The 22,406-nt window shown below is 40.0% G+C and overlaps 1 protein-coding gene across 9 annotated transcripts in view; it reads left to right on the plus strand.

Annotated features, from left to right (window-relative positions):
- Window positions 1-22,406, plus strand: part of CCDC88A (coiled-coil and HOOK domain protein 88A) — a 119,475-nt gene that overhangs the window by 51,957 nt on the left and 45,112 nt on the right. For all 9 annotated transcript variants that reach the window (XM_020808510.3, XM_020808511.3, XM_072987232.2 and 6 more), the window contains exons 9-17: window positions 5,310-5,391; window positions 9,167-9,325; window positions 9,560-9,706; window positions 11,927-12,071; window positions 12,580-12,764; window positions 14,564-14,701; window positions 16,745-17,815; window positions 20,396-20,523; window positions 21,215-21,356. In XM_020808510.3, the coding sequence (XP_020664169.3) occupies window positions 5,310-5,391; window positions 9,167-9,325; window positions 9,560-9,706; window positions 11,927-12,071; window positions 12,580-12,764; window positions 14,564-14,701; window positions 16,745-17,815; window positions 20,396-20,523; window positions 21,215-21,356 (2,197 nt within the window). The remainder of the gene's footprint in view (window positions 1-5,309; window positions 5,392-9,166; window positions 9,326-9,559; window positions 9,707-11,926; window positions 12,072-12,579; window positions 12,765-14,563; window positions 14,702-16,744; window positions 17,816-20,395; window positions 20,524-21,214; window positions 21,357-22,406) is intronic.

Genomic DNA, 22,406 nt, shown 5'->3' on the forward strand with positions numbered 1-22,406 from the left:
TCTTCCCCTTCTATTTGCCAGGAGGTGATGGGACCAGTGGTCATGATCTTGGTTTTTTTTATGTTGAGCTTCAAACCTTTTTTTGCACTGTCCTCTTTCACCCTAGTTAAGAGGTTCTTTAATTCCTCCACACTTGCTGCCATCAGAGCAATATCATCTGCATATCTGAGGTTGTTGATACTTCTTCTGGCTGTCTTAATTCCGGCTTGGGATTCATCCAGTCCTGCCTTTTTCATGTTGTATTCTGCATATAAGTTAAGTAAGCAGAGGGATCTTGTCGTACTCCTTTCCCAAGTTTGAACAAAACAGTTGTTCCAGATCCAATTCTAATTGGGAGGGTTTAACCAAGTCAAAATGGATATATTGCAATTTATTCCCCCCACCTTCCAAAGGGATGCATTTGACAGTCCTGATCAGCAGTATGTCCTTATGGCATTTTTGCATTTGTAGAGCAGAATCAAAGCCCTGAGGCCTAATATTTTTAGGTGATCCATATAAATATTAGCTGGAGACAGGGAAAAACTACAAAATCTGCCATCTAAAACTACTTATCAGTCCAATTATCAAGGTTAAGCAGTGTTTTTCTTCCCTTTTGTCATCCCGGATGTGTGAATTCCAAATTTGAACTGGTCAGTTACCATCTTCTAGACATTTCATGTGTATCAACTACTGTCAAACTTCACAAAGAAAGTAAAATTGGGGTCTTTGTACATTAAATATTGTTTCTGGAAACAAACTGGTATCGTGATTTGTTTTACCATTTGAATGATTCATTTGCAGTGTATGTTGCAGTGATAATTGGCAGAAACTTGTTGGGGATAGTTTGGATTCAACACACTATTTTGCACCCAAACAGATCTACAGTATGGCTCTCTGTAGGTGCTAGGATAACCGTGTTTGCTATCATTACATTATTGTGTTCTTTAAAATATTTTATACATATTTTAAAACAAGTCAAATATAGTAATTAGCTGCACATTTGGAAAATCAGGGCAGCGATTCAGAAGAAATGTATCCTGATTTGATTTTGTGGTTGTCAGTGTCAGCCTTTGTGCAACAGCTGTAGTATAATTGATTAGCCCCGTGCTTCATTTTCTCGTGTATTCCATATGCTCACTACAGTGTTTTTTGCCACTTGAGTCATGAGAGAGTGTGCCTTTATGCCAGTGCCTGAGGTCAACCTGATGATATACCACTCAGTAGCTATTAATGGTGTGAATGCCTGCATCAGCAGAATATACCTCCTAAGGGTTTTGGAATCTGGCCATGTCCCTGTGTATCTACTGGTTCTATCTCATATGCTGCTCATCATCAGAGAGATATCTCTCAGTTCTCAAAGGCCTATGCTGGTTTTGAACTTATCATCATGCAAATCTGAGAAGAGTTAGAGGATATTGTTTTTGTGGTATGAGCTACAGAGACGCCATTCAAATTGCAGCCCAGACATAATAACTGATTTGTCTTAAAATTGTTTACTACTATTCCTGTGCCAAAAGACCCATATGAAATCTTAGTGGTCCTTACAGTCCTCCACATAAAGCAATCTGAACACTAGATAGCATACTAGGAGTTATAAAAAGGCTACAAAAAAAGGCAAATGCTGTTTTAGACTGCATTCACAGAAGTATAGTTTCCAAATTCTGCAAGGTGCTAGTTCTCTGTTCAGCACTGATTAGGCCTCACCTTGATTAGGCCTCCTCACACTTCAAGAAGAATGCTGACAAATTGGAACAAGTTCAGAGGAGGGCAACAAGGATCATCTGGGGGGCGGAAACCAAACCCTGTGAGGAAAACTGAAAGAAATTTAGCATGTTTAGCCTTGAGGAAAGAGGACAGAAGGGTGATCTGATAACATTTTTCAAATACCTGAAAGACTGTTATAGAGAGGAGGGGCAGGATCTGTTCTTAATCATCCTCAAGTGTAGGACATGCAACAATGGGCTCAAATTATAGGAAGCCAGATGTTGATTAAATATCAGGAAAAGCATCCTACCAGTTAGAGCAGTAAGACAGTGGAGCCAACTACCTGAAGAGGTGGTGAGTGCTCCAACACTGGAAGCATTCAAGAGAAACTTAGACAAACACCGGGCAGATATCCTGCAATTTGTATTCCTGCATTGAGCGGGGGGGGGGGGGTTGGTCCTAATGGCTTTATAGGCCCCTTCCAACTTCACTATTCTATGATTCTATGATAATGTTTATATTTTCAGAACTAATTCAGTATTTTTGCACTCTGTTACTAGCAGGTTTCAGATATATAAGTTCTAACACTGGGCTTCTAATGTCATTCAGCAAACATAACGGTAAGATGGACTTCAGAAGGTTTCATACTAGGGAAAGCCAGTAATGGTGTAAAATTTACTATATAACAGACCTATAAAGATAGCAAGAAAATACCATACTCTTCTGATTTTTGACTAGATCATCTAAAATTGGTAGAGCTAATTGTTATCTATGTTCAGCTACGTTTCCTCCTCAGCCCTGCTCATAAAATAATGCATTTTAGTCATCACGAGCATTAGAACACAATAGAAGAAACAGATCTCATTTTCTGATGACTGGATTATTACATGTCTGTTGAAATAAGCCTGCCCGAGATATTCTATAAACAGCTGCACTAAGAAAAATTAATGCAGATTGCTGTAATTAATTTGACTGACAGTTAATAGCTTAAATAGTGAATGCTGGTGTATTCTGTATAATTAAAAACAACCCCTTTTGCACTTCAGATAAAGAACACAACTGGACGCACAGACGTCACTGAGAGCATTTAATATTTTTGCAATATGCTGGATTTATTTACAAATAAATAAGTTTGTTAGGCATTAAATATTAGATATATATTAACAATTAATAGTACAATCTGCTATATGGCTACTCCAGCATAATTCTCACTGAGGTCAATGATTCTAATCCTTAGGCTGTGTAGTAAGCACTCTTACTTGGGAATAAATCCTATTCATGCGAGATTTCATTTGAATAGACAGATACAGTATTGCAGTGTGGAATACAATGGGTTTAGCAGGCTGTTAAAGGAAAATACTGCATATTTCATCTGCTATATATCGCATGGAGCCTGCAACATTCCACAGGCATCATCTGTAAGTGTTAGTTTTCAAAAGAAACTCTGTCTTAAAAATAGAAGAAGTTATGTATTGCCTTAGCAGAAGCAAATGATGCCTTTAGGGTATTGCAGACTCCATGGGATACGTAGCAGATGAAAGAGGGGTTAATTTCTCTTTAACTATTTGCCAAACCCATTTAGTCCATGCACACATATTGAAGCAGAGATGGGCAAACTGTAGCCCTCCAGGTGCTACGTGAGCACACTGATGTGTATTCAAACCAGCATAGCCAGGAGTGAGAAACGTTGAAAGGTGAAATTACATGTAGATTCATACAATTTTCATCTGTTACATGCACAAAAATCCAGAAGGTGACAACTTGCCCACCCTTTGTTAGGTAAAGGGTTAATTTTACACATAAAAATATAAAAAAATCAGTCAGTTGTCTCAATCCTACTGATGGCAATCCAGCAGCAATGTTTGACAATTAAAGTCTTTCCTCTATCCCAAGGCTTCACAAGAATAAAAGGGAGCCCTAGTTTGCCTCAGAGCCCGATAGTGGGAGTAAGAAGCTTAAATTTAAATTTTACATGCTCTGAATGAGGATATCATGTCCATCATTATAATGATCAATTGGTTTCGAATAAAGGTCATGGACAGTCCTAGGGGATGACACAGATCCTACTGGTGGTTGTAAGGTCATTGTCATATATGACAAGTAGTTTAACACACCTAATGTGAGGAAAGTCTTTAAGTCTAGTGTAATGGTAGAGTACAGCTCACAGCTGGATAATATTACCCTTCTCCCTTGAATTGCATGGACCTGAACAACATGGTTTTGATTATACATTGATTTTTTCCCAATAAACAAATAAATATTCCAGTTAATGAATGAATGAATGAATGAATGACTATTCAGTAAACACTGAGTATTCACCCATAGCCCTATGGGTTCAACAGTGAAGGTGCCAAAGTGGGCTAATTGTCCCCAAACACAACATCTCTAATTCAACCTCTGTGTGTGTGTGTGTGTGTGTGTGTGTGTGTGTGTGTGTGTGTGTGTGTGTGTGTGTGTGAGAGAGAGAGAGAGAGAGAGAGAGAGAGAGAGAGAGACTCAGTTGTTTATGCTTTGTAGTTACATTTCGGGGAGTATAAGAGTTATATTCAGATTTTGAACTGCATGGGAGTCTAGTGCCCCTAACCCCCGTGTTGTTGAAGAGAGAAGTGTATATTGGATAAAATGAAGCAAGATAGAGGAAATGTCTACTATATTATTAGTGCTTGACATCAATTTTCAAAGGGCCGGTTAACATAAGCATCCTGGGAATGGTAAGTTCCACTGCACAAATCAGTGACTTTTTCAGATGATAAAGCAGTGTTTCCCAACTTGGCAGTCATTGTTTCGGGGAGACGTAGGTCACCTTATATGTGTTGTAGCCCTTGTTAAATCATTTCTTCCTTGACCTTTCAGAGTGGGATATTAAAATTAGTTTGTATGTATATGTATGAGAAACAAGCCCTTTGGGAGAGAAAGAAGTCCCTACTTTCTAAGAAGGAATGATCGGGAAACACATGAGCTTCATTGCTGTTTTAAAAGAAATGGGGAAATGGGTTTGGGAGAGGAACATAATTGGAACAAAGAGATGGAGAGAGGGTTTAATAATCTTGCCTTCTGCTTCTTTATTGTTGCTTTGTGATCCCTGACCCTCTGTGAAACATTATGTGTCCAAATGTTTACGCCCTTTGAGGAGCAGAAGACACAAGGGGGCAAGATTTACTGCAGGGAGACAGTTTAACATTCTTCTACCTCTTGTTCACTGTTTGACTCCACCAGAACCAATAGCCTGAAAAGAAAAAACTCTCTGAAGGCAAAAATGTTGAAACTGAGGCTGTCCTACTTTCAGCACATCATAAGACAGGATTCTCTGGAAAAGGCAATAATAATGGGAAAGGTTGAAGGTAGCAGGAAAAGAGGAAGATCAAATATGGATTAGCTCTATAAAGGAATTCACAGGCTTGAGTTTGCAAGAGCTCAGCAAGGCTGTTAAGGACAGGACATTTTGGAGAGCACTTGTTGATAGGGTTGCCATAAATTGGAGACAATGTGATGGCAAGTTAAGAACAACAATTGGGGCTTTCAGGCATATAAAATGTCATTAAACTTGGTATGAAGACAGTATACCTCCATTTAGTCCTATCTTTGTTGTTCAGAATGTAAGATTTATTTGTTTGTTTCTCTTTAAGTGAGGAAAAGACAGAACAGTTACTGGATTGTAAACAAGAACTGGAACAAACTGAAGCTGAATTCAAGAGACTGCAACAAGAGGTTTGGAAATGTGAAATTGCTTCTTAGACAGCTGTGTTCAGATCAAGTATAGTAATTTGTGTTACTGTATTTAATCAATGCATTAAGCTAGTATTTTGGATTAAAGTTCATAGTTAAGCATTGGCCAAAGAATATTAGCTCAGATTACAACATTACTAGAGTTATCCCTCATATTTGTCACTTGCACATATTTGTATCTAGCATGACTGAAATGATGCTGACCAAATTTCACTTAGAGTTTTTTTTCTGATGGATGCAGATTCCATTGTTTTTCATTGAATTTTTTGGAAACTGTTTCTGTCTATAGGGGGAGACACCGAGATTGGCGTGAACTTATATTTCACTCTATACACTGTCCACTTTTCACATTCCACTCGTCTTCCCTATAAATTATAATGATTTGTGTGTCTTATAGCACAGTGCATTTGGAAGGGGATGAAAGATTAAAACTATACAGAGGCAAACAAGAAACAAAGACACAAAAATTTAGTCAAGAAAGTTCAGCCTAGCTTTAATATAAGGTACTACTTATGATATCTGCATTTAATCTTACAAAAACAGCTCTGTCTTTTTTAATGATAAATAGGAACTAGGTTCCCCCCCCCCCACCCCGCCATCTTCCAGACCAGACGGAGATAATCAACAACCAACCATGTTTACAGTTTCCAAAGGAATAACTATATAGCAAAAACAGTCATGTGATACTTTAAATTTATTACAGCCTGGACTTTCTTGGACTGTAACCCACTTCATCAAATGTGTGAAGTGTTATATAAAATGTCAGCCATAGACACAACACACATGTTTTGGGTGGGATTATAGACAGTGAAATCAGAGGAAAACTAAATATAGTTCTGACATTGGCCATTTACCAATGTGTTGCTGCTGAGAACATACATCCTGGCAGAAGGTAAGTCAGTTAGCATATGTAGGACAGAATCCTGTTGACATAACTTTGCACAGGTGTAATCCAGATCAGGAATTGGTAACATTTAATTTACACTAATTGAAAGTTTCCTTTCCCATTTTAGGTTCCAAAGCTTATGAGGGCTCCCTTTTGCCTTGGGGAAACTTCAAGATGGGGGTGGGGGAAAGAGGTTTTAAAAGTAAACAACTGCCAGATCTGTTAGCGTTTAATAATCCTTCTGGTGGTGATTTTTGGCATTTAAAACCTCCCTCCCCCATCCTGAGGCTTCCCCAGGGCAAAAGGGAGCCCTCATAAGCCGTGGAACCTGAAATGGGGAGATAGGAAGACTTTTAATTAGATAGGAAGCTTTTAATTAATAGGAAGCTTTTAATTAATGTAAATTAAATGTTTCTGGGGCTCAATCTGGGTTACACTGGTGCAAAGATATGCAACAGGATTCTGCCCATAATCGATTACCTTGATTCAGTCCTCCGCTAGTAAATTATAACTTTCTATTTTTATTTATTTATTTATTTGATTTATATCCCGCACATCTGGTCTGGTCGACCGCTCTGGGCGGCTTCTAATAAGGTGTATACGATAAAACATAAGAATTTTACAAACAGTCCATAACACATACAGTAATAAAACAAATAATAAATGAAAGAAAAAATAAAGAATTAAATATTGACAGGAGGGAAGGCCTGAACATACAATCATGTTTTTAGTTGACTCTTAAAAGTGCCCAGCATAGGGGCTGCACGAATAACCGGAGGAAGGTTATTCCAGAGGTGAGGAGCCACCGCCGAGAAGGCCCGGTTTCGTGTCCTTTCTTTCTGGGCCTCCCTCGGCGTTAGGCTCCTCAGCCTCACCTCCTGGCTCGTGCGGGTGATCCGAGTAGATCTAGTTGGGAGCAGGCGTTCCTCCAAGTATTGGGGTCCTAAACCATGTAGGGCCTTATATGTAAGCATTAACACTTTGAAGTCAATGTGGAAAAGGATGGGCAGCCAGTGCAGCATGGCCAGAGTAGGAGAGATATGTTGGTATTTTCTCACTCCAGTAAGGAGTCTGGCCGCCGCATTCTGCACCACCTGAAGTTTCCGCATCAGCTTCAAAGGGAGCCCCACGTAGAGCGCGTTACAGTAGTCTAATCTAGAGATTACGAGCGCATGTACTAAGGTAGTGAGCGCCCCTGTGTCTAGGTAAGGTCGCAGCCGGGCAATCCGCCAAAGGTGGAAAAAGGCGGTGCGGACTACCGACACCACCTGCGTTTCCATGGTGAGCGTCGGGTCCAGGTGTACCCCTAGGCTGCGGACCCCACTCTTCGCAGCCAGGGCCACCCCCCCCAAACATGAGGGAGTTTCCCAAGCCACTATCCACAGGGCCACCCACCCTCAGAACTTCCGTCTTGTCCGGGTTCAGGCTCAGCCCGTTCTCCTGCATCCATTGCAGTACAGCCCCCAGGCAGCGCTGGAGGGACAGGACGGCATCACCTGCAGTTGGTGAAAAGGAGATGTAGAGCTGGGTGTCATCAGCATATTGATGACACGATACTCCACACCCCCTGATGACCCCACCCAGTGGCCTCATATAGATGTTAAGCAGCATTGGGGAAATAGTCGACCCCTGTGGAACCCCACATTTGAGACTCCACGGGGCCGAAATACTCTCCCCAAGCTGCACTCTCTGGGGGCGGTCCTCCAAGAAGGAACGGAACCAGGCCAGAGCCAAGCCACCGATACCCAACTCAGAGAGCCTCCCCAGGAGGATACCGTGGTCAATGGTATCGAAGGCTGCCGAGATGTCGAGGAGGACCAACAAAGATATTTTACCCCTGTCGGCCTCCCTCAACAAGTCATCGTACAGGGCGACCAATGCCGTCTCTGTACCGTAGCATGGCCTGAAGCCCGACTGAAATGGATCCAGGGCATCTGTTTCATCCAGATGTGCCTGAACCTGGTCAGCCACCACCCTCTCGACCACTTTGCTCATGAAAGAAACATTGGTGACGGGCCTATAATTGCCAATTTCGTCCGCCGCCAAATTAGATTTCTTTCTTATGGGCCTAATAAGTGTCTCCTTGAGGGCAGAGGGAAACCTGCCCTCAAGGAAAGACCCATTTATTATTGCAGTGGCCCATTCTGTTGTTATCGGCCTGGCTGCTTTGATTAGCCAGGCCGGGCAAGGGTCCAAGGAGGAGTTGGTGGCTCGACAGCAGTCAAGCACTCTGGCCACAGAATCAGGCATGACAGGCTGAAAGGAGTCAAGGGTTACCGGGCAAGATGGAGCGCTGGACATCTCTGCTCGACTCACTGTATTCAAAAAAGGAGAAAGGTCCCGTCGGATGGCCTCCACTTTAGATTTAAAAAAGGCTGCAAACTGGTCAGTTGAAAAACTAGGGGATGTAATTTCTAATGAACTGAAACTTCGTAATGAAGAAACCTGGCTACCCATGTGATCAAGGAAACACTTGGTGAACTGAAGGGTCGCTCTCATCACAATAATATATTTGTAAGAAAGAAAACAGTTGCACTGGGATCATCAAACAATTAAGTTCTTACATTCTATTCCCAGTAATGTTATGGATACATCTGAAGTGCAGTGTGGAAATGGGAAAACCCTTTGAAACAAGGCCATCAGAAATAGCTCTTTATAGCAAGTTTTACCAAGAAGATAGTGATATGTAGTCATGTTATGCTTGGCAAGGATTTCTTACAGGCATCTTTTGTTTCTTGCCTTGCTTCTTAATGCCTTCAGTATTCTAAATATCTCATATCTTGATACTAATGTGTGCTGTCTGTTTTCTCTTCTTCAAAAGCCCTTTTTTCCCTATATATATTAAAAATGTAACTTTCCCTTGTTTGATAGAATATGAATTTGCTTTCGGATGCCCGTTCTGCCAGAGTGTACCGAGATGAACTAGATGCTCTTAGAGAGAAAGCAATCCGGGTTGACAAGCTTGAAAGTGAAGTCACTAGATATAAAGAGAGGCTACATGATATCGAATTCTACAAAGCCAGAGTAGAGGTAACTTAAAATGTCCTTGTTCTTGTTAAAACCTTTATTGACTTCATATATGTCAGTTTCTCAGGTGAGTCCAGGTTTGCCTTGGCTCAGACAGAATTGTATTCTGATTTATTGGGTTTATCTCTTACATCAAATTAATAGATATAAAAGAAGGAATACATGATGATTTTAGAAACATTTAATGTTTTATGTTTTGTTGACAGTCTGTTTCATGTTTATGTCTGATTCTGGTAGGAGCTAAAAGAAGATAATCAGGTATTGTTGGAAACAAAGACAATGCTGGAAGATCAGTTGGAAGGAACCCGGGCCCGTTCTGATAAATTGCACGAGTTAGAAAAAGAAAACCTACAATTAAAGGCTAAACTACATGATATGGAGATGGTGAGCATACAGGATGAAACCTCAGATGTGTAGGTTTTGGAAACAGAATTATTATGAATCTGTTGAGTCTGGCGGCTGCTGATTTTATTTGTGTGCCCTTCCTGTTTAACTGGAAAACTTTCACTGTCATTCACTGTTTTCAATATTTTAATAGAAGAGTGACATATGGTATACATGTGAAAATAGGCAGTACTTTTATGGACCACTAGAAAATCATCACACAGTAAACCGAGCTTTTGTGAATTAAATACCATTTCATCAAGATTGTACCAACGTGAAGAACTTAAAGTCTAAAACTTAAAGCTCAAAAGTACATGGCAAGATTGTTTTTTGCCAGGAAAGTTGTTCTTAGATGTTAAGTCCAGCAATTCTTGGCAATTTGCCAGGTTTTCTCCCTTAGATGGAGGTAAGGAATCTGAATGCTGTTTTATGGTTGCAATTTAGGCAGCCAGTTCTACAAACAAAGAAGCACATTTGGCAGGGTGGTAGTGACACAGAAAACCTGAGTCCTCCAACTGAGAACTGGGGTGATAATTTAGTAAACGCACTAGGTTTAACCAATTAATACACAGTATTTCTGCCTTTATGTCAGAATCATTTCAAGATCTTGAAAAACTGAAAGTAAACCTTTGAGTACTAGCTTCCCCCAGGAGAATTGGCTTGTACTGCTGATCGGGCCTGGATGAAGTGGAGTTTCACAGGTGGAATTTGGAGATAAAAGTTTTCTCCCTAGTCCACCTGGCAACTTAAAACCATTCTTTGGCTGAGCTGCTGGCAGTTCCAGAAGATCTCCCTCATCATCTCCCATTCTTGCCATGATTTTGGTCAAGGTGTTACTAGTTAATAAGTCCATGGTTGATATATTATGTTCCAGGTTTGATACCTTTTTGCTGTTCCTTATTGTCCTTATTTTCTGATGGGGAATTGGGCCAGATCCACCTGGGGTGGTTGTGTTCAGAGGGGGCATTGTGATTGGCTTCTTCAGAAAGTGGTAACGGTTCCTTCATTTTGGCGGGAATGAGAGTCAGAGGCGATTTTAACTGTTCAACAAACTTAGCTTTATTCTCTTCTGTTTCTTGATTAACATTGCTAAATGGATCAAAACTGCTTAACCCAGGAATCAGTCCATAACTCAGTATCCTCAGTTCCGACGCAAACACTCCTCCTCTCACATCGGGGCTGGACCAAAGCACTCTTGGTCTGTCATCTGCCACATCGGGGTACTCGTCACCATTCCACAACATGGATGCCTCGCCCAATCCCCCTCTGGGAGTGGGGTATTGCATGTAGGACCGGGACGGATCAATTTCCTCCCTCCACCTTGGTTTCGGGGGTAAACCACAACTGTCCATTCCAGGGGCTTATTGACCCACTCTCCTGGGAGGGGTCAGGAAGCAATCCTTCACCCGTCTTGAGGTTTGGGAAATCCCTCAGCAAGTCACAGACCTTATTAGCTTGTTCTTCTAGCTTGTCTGTCTGTACCACACTGTCTCTCCTGCTCCCTTCTTTCTTGCCCACTTCAATTCTCAATTCCCGCTTTTCTCCCCCTTCTTTTATAACCTCCTCCCACAATATCAAATCTTGCTCCTCTTTTTCTCCCTCCTTCTCTTCTGCCAAGCATATCTCTATGGCTCTCTTCCCTTTGAATCCATCCTCCTCTATTTTTATGATTCCCCTCTCTACACACTTAGATGCCTCCTCCTTTCTGTCATCTGATGAGGACGGCACACTAGCCATCTGTCCTTCACAGACATATATGCCCATTATCTCAGTTTTAGAGATCCTTAAGGTATTTTGGGATGAAGCATTCAGGGACATGCCCATTTCGGAGGCTTTTTATCCTGCTTCACTCTCAGAGGGCAGAGGAACCACACTGTGACATGTTCTGTTATTCCATGATTATATCATGATTATCAGTCTGAGTTCTGGGAATGGTGGCTGCTTGGTTAGTAGGATGGTTATCTGATATCTAATTCATTGTCCTGTGCTGTGCCAAGGAACTGCAGGTGTAACCAGTAAAGCTGAGACCATTTTAATGTCAACTCAAAAGCAAGATTGAAAGTTGTCAATTGTGCAATTTCAAGGATACCTCAATGCTATAATTCTTTTCATCTCATAATCAAATTGTCTAGATATGTTTAAATAGGTTGTTTTTGCACTGTTAACATTCATTCTAATTCCTGTAACAATTAAAAGATTTTCATGTAAATAATATTTAAGGAACATGATATGGATCGGAAGAAGATTGAAGAACTTATGGAGGAAAATATGACACTAGAAATGGCTCAGAAGCAGAGTATGGATGAATCACTGCATCTAGGTTGGGAACTTGAACAGATAAATAGATCATCTGAGCTTTCTGAAGGTAAATAAAACTACTTTTTTCATGAAGCGGAGAAATGGACAACTAAATCTTTCATTTATTTCACAGACTGGTTGAGATTTTTTAGCCAGTTGAAGGTAGTAAAAGGGGAACATAGATAGTTGTAGTGAGTTAACATCTATTTGAGCTCACTGATGGGATGTAGCTACTGCTTATTAATATTAGCATATTTTTAGCTCTGGAGCTGTAGCCAGACTCAAGTCAGAAGTGGGTTTAGATGTGGCTGTGGTGTAAGCACAGTTTGCTATAGCTGTCGAAAACTGGGAAACCATTCATTGCAGATTTTGGTGTTAATAGTATTTTATTTCTGAAAGTTAAAATAAAGACAATTGAGGTCCTCCTGCTCACCTTTTTTGTGTTAATATTTGTTATTTATCAGTGAGAGAATAATGGGAGGTCGCAGAGATAGTGTGAATTCCAAATGAGAAATACCTAACAGGTAATAGATGGAAACTGTTTTTTTTTTTTGTTTTTGTTTTCAATCTGATAGCACCGCGAAAGTCACTTGGGCATGAAGTAAATGAGCTAACATCTAGTAGGTTACTGAAATTAGAAATGGAAAACCAAAGTTTGTTGAAGACTGTGGAAGAACTACAAAATGCAGTAGGTTCTGTAGAAGGCAGTAATTCAAAAATACTGAAAATGGAAAAGGAAAACCAAAGACTAAGCAAAAAGGTACCAGTTATTATATATGTTGTCATGAATTGCTTTGTCACCACAGGGAGGATCCACTTACCACTCAGTCACACTACCCTTGTATTACCTGGTATGGCAGGCAGGTCAGTGATTGGGAAAGCTTCTTGTGAGTCCCTTCGCTTAACACCCTCTGAGTCACGTGTTCTGTGGTGCTTCAGGGAGAACAAAACAAGCAGGTTGTTACTCCTGGTTCAAACCAACCAAGGAAAGTAGAAACTTGAAAACCTACAAGAATACTCCAAAAACCTCTGAGTGCATACGACACTAGACTTAGTATCTTCCGTTCCTCTAGCTGTCTAAATGACAACACAGCTGTAAATTGTTATTATTTTATTGAAGAAATTTTACCAAAACATATAGGTTCAGCAAAAGGCTTAATGACTCTAGTAAAATCATTATAATGAGAAGCAGATCCATGCTACAGAAAATAAAAGCTATTTCAGAGTTTCAAGCAATTAGGATTGTCACAGAAAACAATCTGTCTGATTCTAGGCTATACTTACACATAGCATAACAGAGTTCAGCTTGATAGTAGTTAAATATTGGAGCAAGCATGAAGTTTATTGCTACATACAAGCTGCTGCCCAACCAAACCATTGTTCTTTCTAACCTTATATTCCATTATCTCCCCATGAGCTGGCTGCAGCTTCAGATGAAGCCAATTAATAGGTCTCTGCTACAAGAGCACTCCCAGGATCTCCACAGGTATAAACTGTCGAAACATGAAAAATTAGACTCAGGTTTCTTTTCAGAAGATACTCCAAAGTCATAGATAAGGCTAGATGTCTTTGCCCAGTTACCCAAACATGCTTTCTTAGTTAGCTTAGCTCAAGCAGTTTAAGATTTTAAAAGAAAAGAGGAAAAGAGGATGATTAACCCCTTTTCTACTGGTTTCATCATAAATGTTTGAGTAAAATTAGAAAGCTCTTAAGTCCTAGAATATTATTCATACTTCTATGAATGTATTCAAATGTTATGTCATTAACAGTGTCAATATTAAAGTCTCTGTAAGCATTCTGTCTTGAACTTCATTGTGCCTTCCTGTCCTGTTATCACATTGCAGAGAATATTTTTTTATGTTTTACTACTTTATGCATGGGTTGTTGTTTCTTAGCCAAAGGGATTTGTTTGTCTTCTGGGATAAAGCAGATGTAACTGCCTTATCTCTTCAATACAGCCTTAGCCTTCCAGATGTGTTAGATTATCTCTAGCCAGCATTGTCCTAAAGGAGTTGTGACATCTAGGCAGGACACCTGCTTGGGGAGTTATTGTTTTGTTTATTTTATGAGACTCTTCATGAAAGGTTTGATACATTTATTGTGACATCTTCCCTGTTTGATGCAAAGGGGGGGGGGAATGAAATATAAGCTGGTCCCTGCTATCTCATCATAAGAATGAAGAAAGATGTGCTGTAATTGAAAAATAATAATTGTAAATCAGTTCCAAAAAAGGGGCAGTGTAGATAATCCCTCAGTGTAATTTTTGGAAGTTTCAACAAACAAATTCAAATGATTTCAAGGACTCCAGTATCAGTTTTTCTACAGCAAACTATTTTCATTACTACTCTTGTAAGTTTGTAGAAATAAAAGAGTTGTGATAGCTTTTAAAAATAGGCATCGTTGCCACTTCAGTGTGCAGTCTTGTAATTTATTTTGTTTATGTGAAAGTTTTATTTCTGTTAAGGGTTTTGTAAAGTAATATTAAACTTCTGTGTTCAGAAGTTAATATACACTCACACATAAGATTTAATCTCTTTTTAATTTTGTGTTACTGTCCAGCTGGAAGGGCTTGAAAATGAACTAGCCGAAGAAAAGCAGAGTCTCCAAAATAGTCAGAATCTTAGCAGAGATCTAATGAAAGAGAAAGCACAGCTTGAGAAAACAGTTGAGACTCTCAGAGAAAACTCTGAGAGACAGGTAATATAAAAACATTTGTTTCAATGAGGTTTGGGAAATTTCAGACTCTGTTGTGGGACTTCAACTTCCCTCAGCCTAGCCATCCTGTGAAGGCTGATGGGTGTCATAGTTTAACAATACAGTGGTGCCTCGCTTAGCGAGCGCACCGTATAATGACGAATCCGTATAGCGATCCCCTTTGTCGGGATCACTATACGGAGCACCCAATCGCCGCACCTCGCATTGCGACGATTGGGGAGTCCGGCCGCCATTTTGGAGCCGCGTTCGGCGGCTCCAAAATGGGCGCCGGATGACCCGAAATGGCCCCGCGCGGCGTTTTCGCGCCCTCCCCTCGCTTTCCAAGGGCGCGAAACGCCGCGCGGGGCCATTTCGGGTCCGTTTTGAAGCCGCAAAACAGCTGTTTTGCGGCTTCAAAACGACCCGAAATGGCCCCGCGCGGCGTTTTCGCGCCCTCGGCAAGCGAGGGGAGGGCGCGAAAATGGCTGCCCGGGGCCAGGAAACTTCTCTAAGTGGGAAGTTTAGGGCCGATTTGGAACGCATTAAATGAAGTTTAATGCGTTCCAATGGCTTTTTACTTCCCGCTTAGCGAAGATTTCATATAGCGAAGGTTAATCCGGAACGGATTAACCTCGCTATACGGGGCACCACTGTATTTGTAGAACAATAGGTTTTCGCCATTCGTTTGAATGGTCAGAATATTTTACATTTTAAATATAGTGGACTATACTGGTTACTGGTTGTGTCCCTCCACTGCTTCAGTAGAGATTTCTCTGAGTAGAATCTGTGATAATTCATATGTTTTCCTTTATAGTGAAGCGCCTTTCTGCTACCTCCAGTGCTCTTCCAAATGGTTTCTCAGTCTTAGAAACAAGTGGCTTGGGGGATACAGGAAAGGAGGAGGGATGGATGGGCATTTATCCCATAGTTTAGTCTGGGTTGGGAATGGGCTACTTTGCTTATCATCATGCTGACTACATGACATGTGGCATTGAGAATCAATACACTCCAATCGATGCCTATTTACACCTTGTTGGGTCCCTGTTGGGGCTTGGATTGCTCAATTTTGGCTCAAAAGCATCATCACTGGACCACAATAAATGGCTTAAACTGTTTAACAATCTTGAAACTGGAAAGCTTCCTTCCTGCCCCACTGCACAGGGAGAAGGGAGAGGAAGTTTCCCCCCTTTTTTTTACATTGTTGCTAACACATCAGCACTGCTTTGAATTTTATTTTAAAAAGCCTTTTCAATGTATCACTTATGTGCTGTGTCAGTTAGCAACATTTCAAAAGAAATGGGAAGTTTCATCTCCCTTCCCCTCCATGAGAGAGTGGGAAGGAAATAGTTGGTTTATCAAGATCATTAAGCAATTTAGGCAAGCATGGAGGAGAAGACAGGGAAGAATTTTTATTTTTATTTTGCTTTTTGTTTTTCTTTAAATGAAAATAAGACTGGTCTAGATCTTGCTAAGCAGGTTACTGATATTGCAGTGTGAATGCAAAGATAATCCTAAATGAGTTACCACACATCGAAACAGCTCTGTTTAGCAGGATCTAAATTGGTCCAGGCTGGGATAATTGGACCATCGTGAAGTCAATAGAAAATATAACTGTACCTTCATTCATAGAAGTCTTTGCTGAATCCAGAAGACTTCTGCCTGTGCTCTGGCAGAATTGAATATATACTGCTCCAATTCATTGGGAACTACTCCTGATTTTGCATCCAAGGGGTTCACTTGTCAAAAGTTAGGTCTCCAATATGGGCACTGTTGTCAAAGGAAATTCTACCTGGTGATAAAAATCACTTCCTTGATTAAATGGGAATCCATTGGGCTCCTTCCGATAAGTTGGGCTGGAATTTAGATTCAGTAGGAATGGCATGAATCAGATCCTTGCTTAATGTACAGTTATGGTTTGATTTAACATTGAAATTATATTGCATAGGTTTTAATATTGGAAAGACTTTTGGTAAGCTGGTATCTTCATAGAAAATATTTTGATCCTCGTTCTTATTTAAATGTCCATTTCTCATTTTAATTAATTAGATTAAAATACTGGAACAGGAGAATGAGCATTTGAATCAAACAGTAGCTTCCCTTAGACAGCGATCTCAAATCAGTGCTGAAGCAAGAGTAAAAGATATCGAAAAGGAAAATAAAATTCTCCATGAATCTATCAAAGAGACAAGCAGTAAATTGAATAAGATAGAATTTGAAAAGAAGCAAATGAAGAAAGAGTTAGAGCATCATAAAGAGAAGGGAGAAAGAGCAGATGAGCTGGAGAAAGAAGTTCATCACCTTGAAAAGGAAAATGAACTATTACAGAAAAAAATTACCAATTTAAGGATTACATGTGAAAAAATAGATGCTTTAGAACAAGAGAACTCTGGTCTAGATGCTGAAAACAGAAAGCTGAAAAAGACTTTAGACAGCTTGAAAAATCTCAGCTTTCAATTAGAGTCCTTAGAGAAGGAGAATGCTCAGCTTGATGAAGAGAATTTAGAGCTCCGAAGAACAGTTGAGTCTTTGAAGAGTGCAAATATGAAGATGGCTCAGTTAGAGCTAGAGAACAGGGAACTTGAAAATGAGAAGGGACAGCTTCAGAAGAGCCTAGAGCTTATGAAAACATCCTGTAAGAAGACCGAACGGTTAGAAGTCAGCTATCAGGGTTTGGATACAGAAAACCAAAGGCTACAGAAAGCCTTGGAAAACAGTAACAAAAAGATCCAGCATTTGGAAAGTGAACTACAAGATCTAGAGACAGAAAACCAGGCCCTACAAAAGAATCTGGAAGAACTCAAAATCTCTAGTAAACGCTTAGAGAAATTAGAAAAAGAAAATAAACTTTTGGAGCAAGAGACCTCTCAACTGGAAAAAGATAAAAAACACCTAGAAAAGGAGAACAAGAGACTTCGACAACAAGCAGATATTAAAGACAATACGTTAGAAGAAAACAATGTAAAAATTGCTCACCTAGAAAAGGAGAACAAATCTCTCATTAAGGAAATTGCCATATGTAAAGAAGCTTCTGTTCGACTAAAAGAAATCGAAAAGGAAAATAAAGAGCTTGTAAAAAGAGCCACCATTGACAAGAAAACACTTGTTACACTGCGGGAGGTAATGTTTTCTACTTCAGGATATACTAATGTTTTGAAGGGTGGTGAAGTAGTAAATTCATGTAGTATTTATTCAAGAGGTAGCAGTGCAGCAAAAACAATAAAAATCCTGAGCATCTTTAAGGCAGATATTTTTTTTGATATATAAGCTTTTGTGGACTGTGAATCCATTCTGAGGTGCATCTGAAGAAGTAGCTGTAGTCTCTGAAAGCTTATGTTCAATAAAACCTGTTTGCCTTAAGGGTGCTGGAGGACTCTTGCTGGCTTTCTAATAATATAGTTGATTATAAATGGTGTTTTTAGTTTCCTTGTGCCATTTTCTAGTATTAAGATTTGGGGTTGCTCCAGATTTATAAAGAAGTAATGACAATTTGCTGCAGGGTCAGAAGACCAACAGTCGTAAGATCAAATCCACACGACGGAGTGAGCTCCCGTTGCTTGTCCCAGCTCCTGCCAACCTAGCAGTTTGAAAGCATGTAAAAATGCGAGTACATAAATAGGTACCACCTCAGTGGGAAGGTAACGGCGTTCCATATCTAGTCACGCTGGCCACGTGACCACGGACAAACGCTGGCTCTATGGCTTGGAGACGGGGATGAGCACCGTGCCCTAGAGTCGGGCATGACTGGACTAAATGTCAAAGGAACCTTTACCTTTAATGACAATTTATTTATTTTATTAGATTTCTACCCCGCCCATCTAGACCAAAGGTCTACTCTGGGTGGCAATCAGTTCAGTTTGCATCAGTTTTTGTGCTTCTCATGTCATGGGCAAGGCAAACATTTTTATTCTTTCCTGCATTCAGATCGGAATTCCATGAGTTCACTCATCATTCTGTATGCAGTATGTGCTTCCATTTGTTTACTTTGGCATGAGGTCTTTGATATGTTGCAGCATTGCTTCGAAATAGAATTTTTAAAGGTTTTGCATTGCTCGTAGTAGACGACTCCTGTGTTGTCCAACAATCGGTTTGCCCTGTGTCTCCATCTCTTAATGTTTATTTGTACGTAGCTCTCTCTAATGATAATTAGTTGGTTTCTGCTTACAACTCCCTTCCCCCAGCCATCATTTCCTGTGCAGCAAACTGGAAATGATTAGTGATTAATTGCCCCTTAATTAGCTTCCGTTTGCTCAGAAGAAAGCAAGGCCCAAAATTTCCTACTTTCCTACTCATTTAAGTCTCTACCGCGCTGTTCCTGATTCCAAACAAATTGGGATATTTTAAGCAGATATGAAATAGACAGGGTTTGGCTCCTGCAGTAGGCAGAGTCACTAGTGGTTATAATGAGATGGGCACAAACTGGAAAGCTAACCACACACCCCCCCAAAACAGTTTGCGGTTTGTTTTTCCAGTTCATGCCTGGGAGAGGGGAACCTGCCTTCTCCTACCTTTGCCTTCTCCTCCTCTGTTGCTTGCCTGCTCCTTTCCCACGGGCCCCATCACATTCCCTACCTGGTCCTGACACGCTGATGCAAACCTGAGAGAAAGTGGGCCCATCTTGCCTTCCAGGAGCTGGGCCTGCTGCTTCTGAACATGTGCCCACCTATTATCTGGGTGGCAGGCCTGGCTTCCAGGCATGGTGGCAGCACAGCAGTAGTGCACTCCTGAGAGACAGTGGGCCTGGCTTCCCTTCTGGGAAGGGAAGCTGGGCCTGCTGTCTTTGAGTATGGCAGTGGCGCTGGAAGAGGAGGAGGCAGCAGGACTAGTTACAGAGGCAATGAGCCTCATGGCCCAGTGGTTAAACTGCTGTACTGCAGCCAAAACTGTGCTCACGACCTGGGGTTCAACCCCAGGTAGCAGCTCAAGGTTGACTCAGCCTTCTATCCTTCTGAGGTCAGTAAAATGAGTACCCAGCTCACTGTGTGTGTGTGTGTGTGGGGGGGAATATGTAGCCTGCATAATTAACTTGTAAACTGCCCAGAGAGTGCTTGAAGTGCTGTGGGGTGGTATATAAGCAGCACGTTTTACTTAAAAAAAGAGGGTTGTGAGAAGGGGTGAGTAGGCATCCTCTTTTGCAGAACAAAATGAAGCACAGAGGGCAATAAACGCTTGGTGATCCTTTTTGCTTTGGCAAAACAGGATCCCCAAACTAGTTTACGAACCAAACCATGAACCAACCCAATTTGGCTTTTTTTTTCTGAGTTGCAGTTCAGTTTGTACTGTACTCATCTCTAGTTATAACCTAGATAAAAAAATGTTCAGCAGAAATAATGGAGACATATAACATGAATTCAAATAAGTTTTACTAAATAGCTTTTTTACACAACAAACTGCTAATGCTGTAAGAGTGATAAATGAAGACAGCATTTTTGTCCCCTTGAGAAAGCTGAAGGTGTTTCAGAAAAGGAGTCATTATATTTTTAATTTACCACACCTCTCACTTGCTCAAAAACCTACAAAGTCTATGTGATAGCAGGTGTCTGGAATAAAAGAAACACATCTAAACCCCATAGAAGAAGACCTGTCAAAGCCACCTTTCTACATTTTAAACAAACATGTCTTCTCTGCAGTAATCTTTAGAAATGCATTATTTTCATCCAGTTCATATGTGCTATGCATTTTATTCATTTATTTATTTAGGATTTGGTGAATGAGAAGCTGAAGACACAGCAGATGAATAATGATTTAGAAAAGCTTACACATGAACTTGAAAAGATAGGTTTAAATAAGGAGCGTCTTTTGCATGATGAGCAGAGTACTGATGACAGGTATGAGTGTGGAAAGTATCTTTGGGAGGGTTTGTGAGTCATTCCGTTTCTTTTTTTCTGTACCAGCTGATCATCACAGGACGTATCGTTGAATGAATCTTGAATTCCTAATGCAATGTACTCTTCTTCCAGGCCCCACTTTTTGCTGCAATGTTGTTTTTATAGCAATAAAGTTATTAAAGGGCATATCTGCTTACTTAAAAGATATAAATTATTTGCAATAGCAAATAAATCTGATGAACATTATGGAAGTGATTCTAGGAGTCAAGATAATGTTGTAACCAGCTTCCAAAATAATATTGTATTCCAGTGTATTATTTTAAAAGTATTAACATGGCAGCATTAAACTGTGTTGCCAGATGAACAAGTACAATAATGCAAAAATGTTCAGCTATTTAAAAAAGGTCCAGTAGTTGAGGACCAAGTCCAGACTTAGAAGAGTACTTACCTTTTGTCTGGACAAATGTAATGCTGTACAAGACTTGGGACAGAACATCAGAAATGCCAGCATATTGGATGAACTGTGCTTCTTTTGACACATAACAGATTGGTTTAAAAAAAACACAGGTTCTTCCAAACCTGCTAAGCAGAAATGAAATTTATAAATTACAAATTTATTTTTATTTGTTTATTACTTTGTTGTCATTATTCCCAAAAATGAAAATACTAATGTAATTGTATCACTAAACAGCAAATACAAACTTTTGGAATCACGGCTAGAATCCACCTTGAAAAAGTCCCTTGAAATTAAAGAAGAAAAAATTGCTGCTTTGGAAGCTCGGTTAGAAGAATCAACAAACCTAAATCAACAGTTGCGCCAGGAACTTAAAACAGTAAGGAATATAATATTGTCCTTTTTATCTGGAGACATAAAATCCTCAGCTTGATTTTTCAAGTAACAGATAATGGAAATAAAATGCTTTCTTTCTTTCTTTCTTTCTTTCTTTCTTTCTTTCTTTCTTTCTTTCTTTCTTTCTTTCTTTATTTATTTATTTATTTATTTATTTATTTATTTATTTATTTATTTATCCCGCCCATCTGGTCTGGGCGGCCAGAGTGGTCGACTCTGGCCTTTATTTTTTTGATAAAGGTTTTTTTTAAAATTAACATATGAAATACCCATTTCTTATATTAGAAAATGTTTTTTAATAGATCTGTGGCTTAAAACTAATTGTTAGACTTGACTAGAGTATACCCATTGAATTTTATAAGTATCATTCTGTTCTCCTTGAGACTAGCATTTTGGTTTAAGTTTTTTGCATCATTGGCTTGGAAGAACAAAATGCATATCAATTATGCTTGTTGAACATAAGAACTTACATTCTTTATTTATTTATTTAAAATATTTTTATTCTGCCTTTCCCCTAAGAAAGGATCTAAAGTGGATTGCAGGTGAGCTTCCCTTGGAAGTCTGAAGTGAGAGTGAATCAGGGCCTTGAGGCTGTGTGCCAGTTGGATTCATTCCTTGGAATGGGGAAGTTAAGCTGGCTGCAGCCTCACCTTTGCCTTGAAGAAGGTTGCTCCAAGTGCTACCCACATCTCAAGCTTACTGTTCAACCTGTTCATCACAGGTGAAGCTATAATATAGTTCAGCCAACCACTGGGAGAACTGTTCCTCCATTCCGGATTGTCTGCTGCATATTAACACAGTCAGGATGACAAGCAGCAGCCAAAGCCAGTTCAGCTGGTGTTGAAGGAGTCACTTCTAATGTAATCTGAATCCCTTTTTTTCATGTAGAATGTTCTGTTCTTCTGCACTCTGCAAAGTAGGTGGAGAGGAGTAACTTAACTATGCATTTAGCAGTGTATTTTCAGATGACTATATATAATATTGTTTTTAAAATAAATCATTGCCATATTCTTTATAGAGTAATGCGCTGCTT

This window comes from Pogona vitticeps, chromosome 1 (genome assembly GCF_051106095.1).
Source record: "Pogona vitticeps strain Pit_001003342236 chromosome 1, PviZW2.1, whole genome shotgun sequence".
Lineage (NCBI taxonomy): Eukaryota > Metazoa > Chordata > Lepidosauria > Squamata > Agamidae > Pogona > Pogona vitticeps.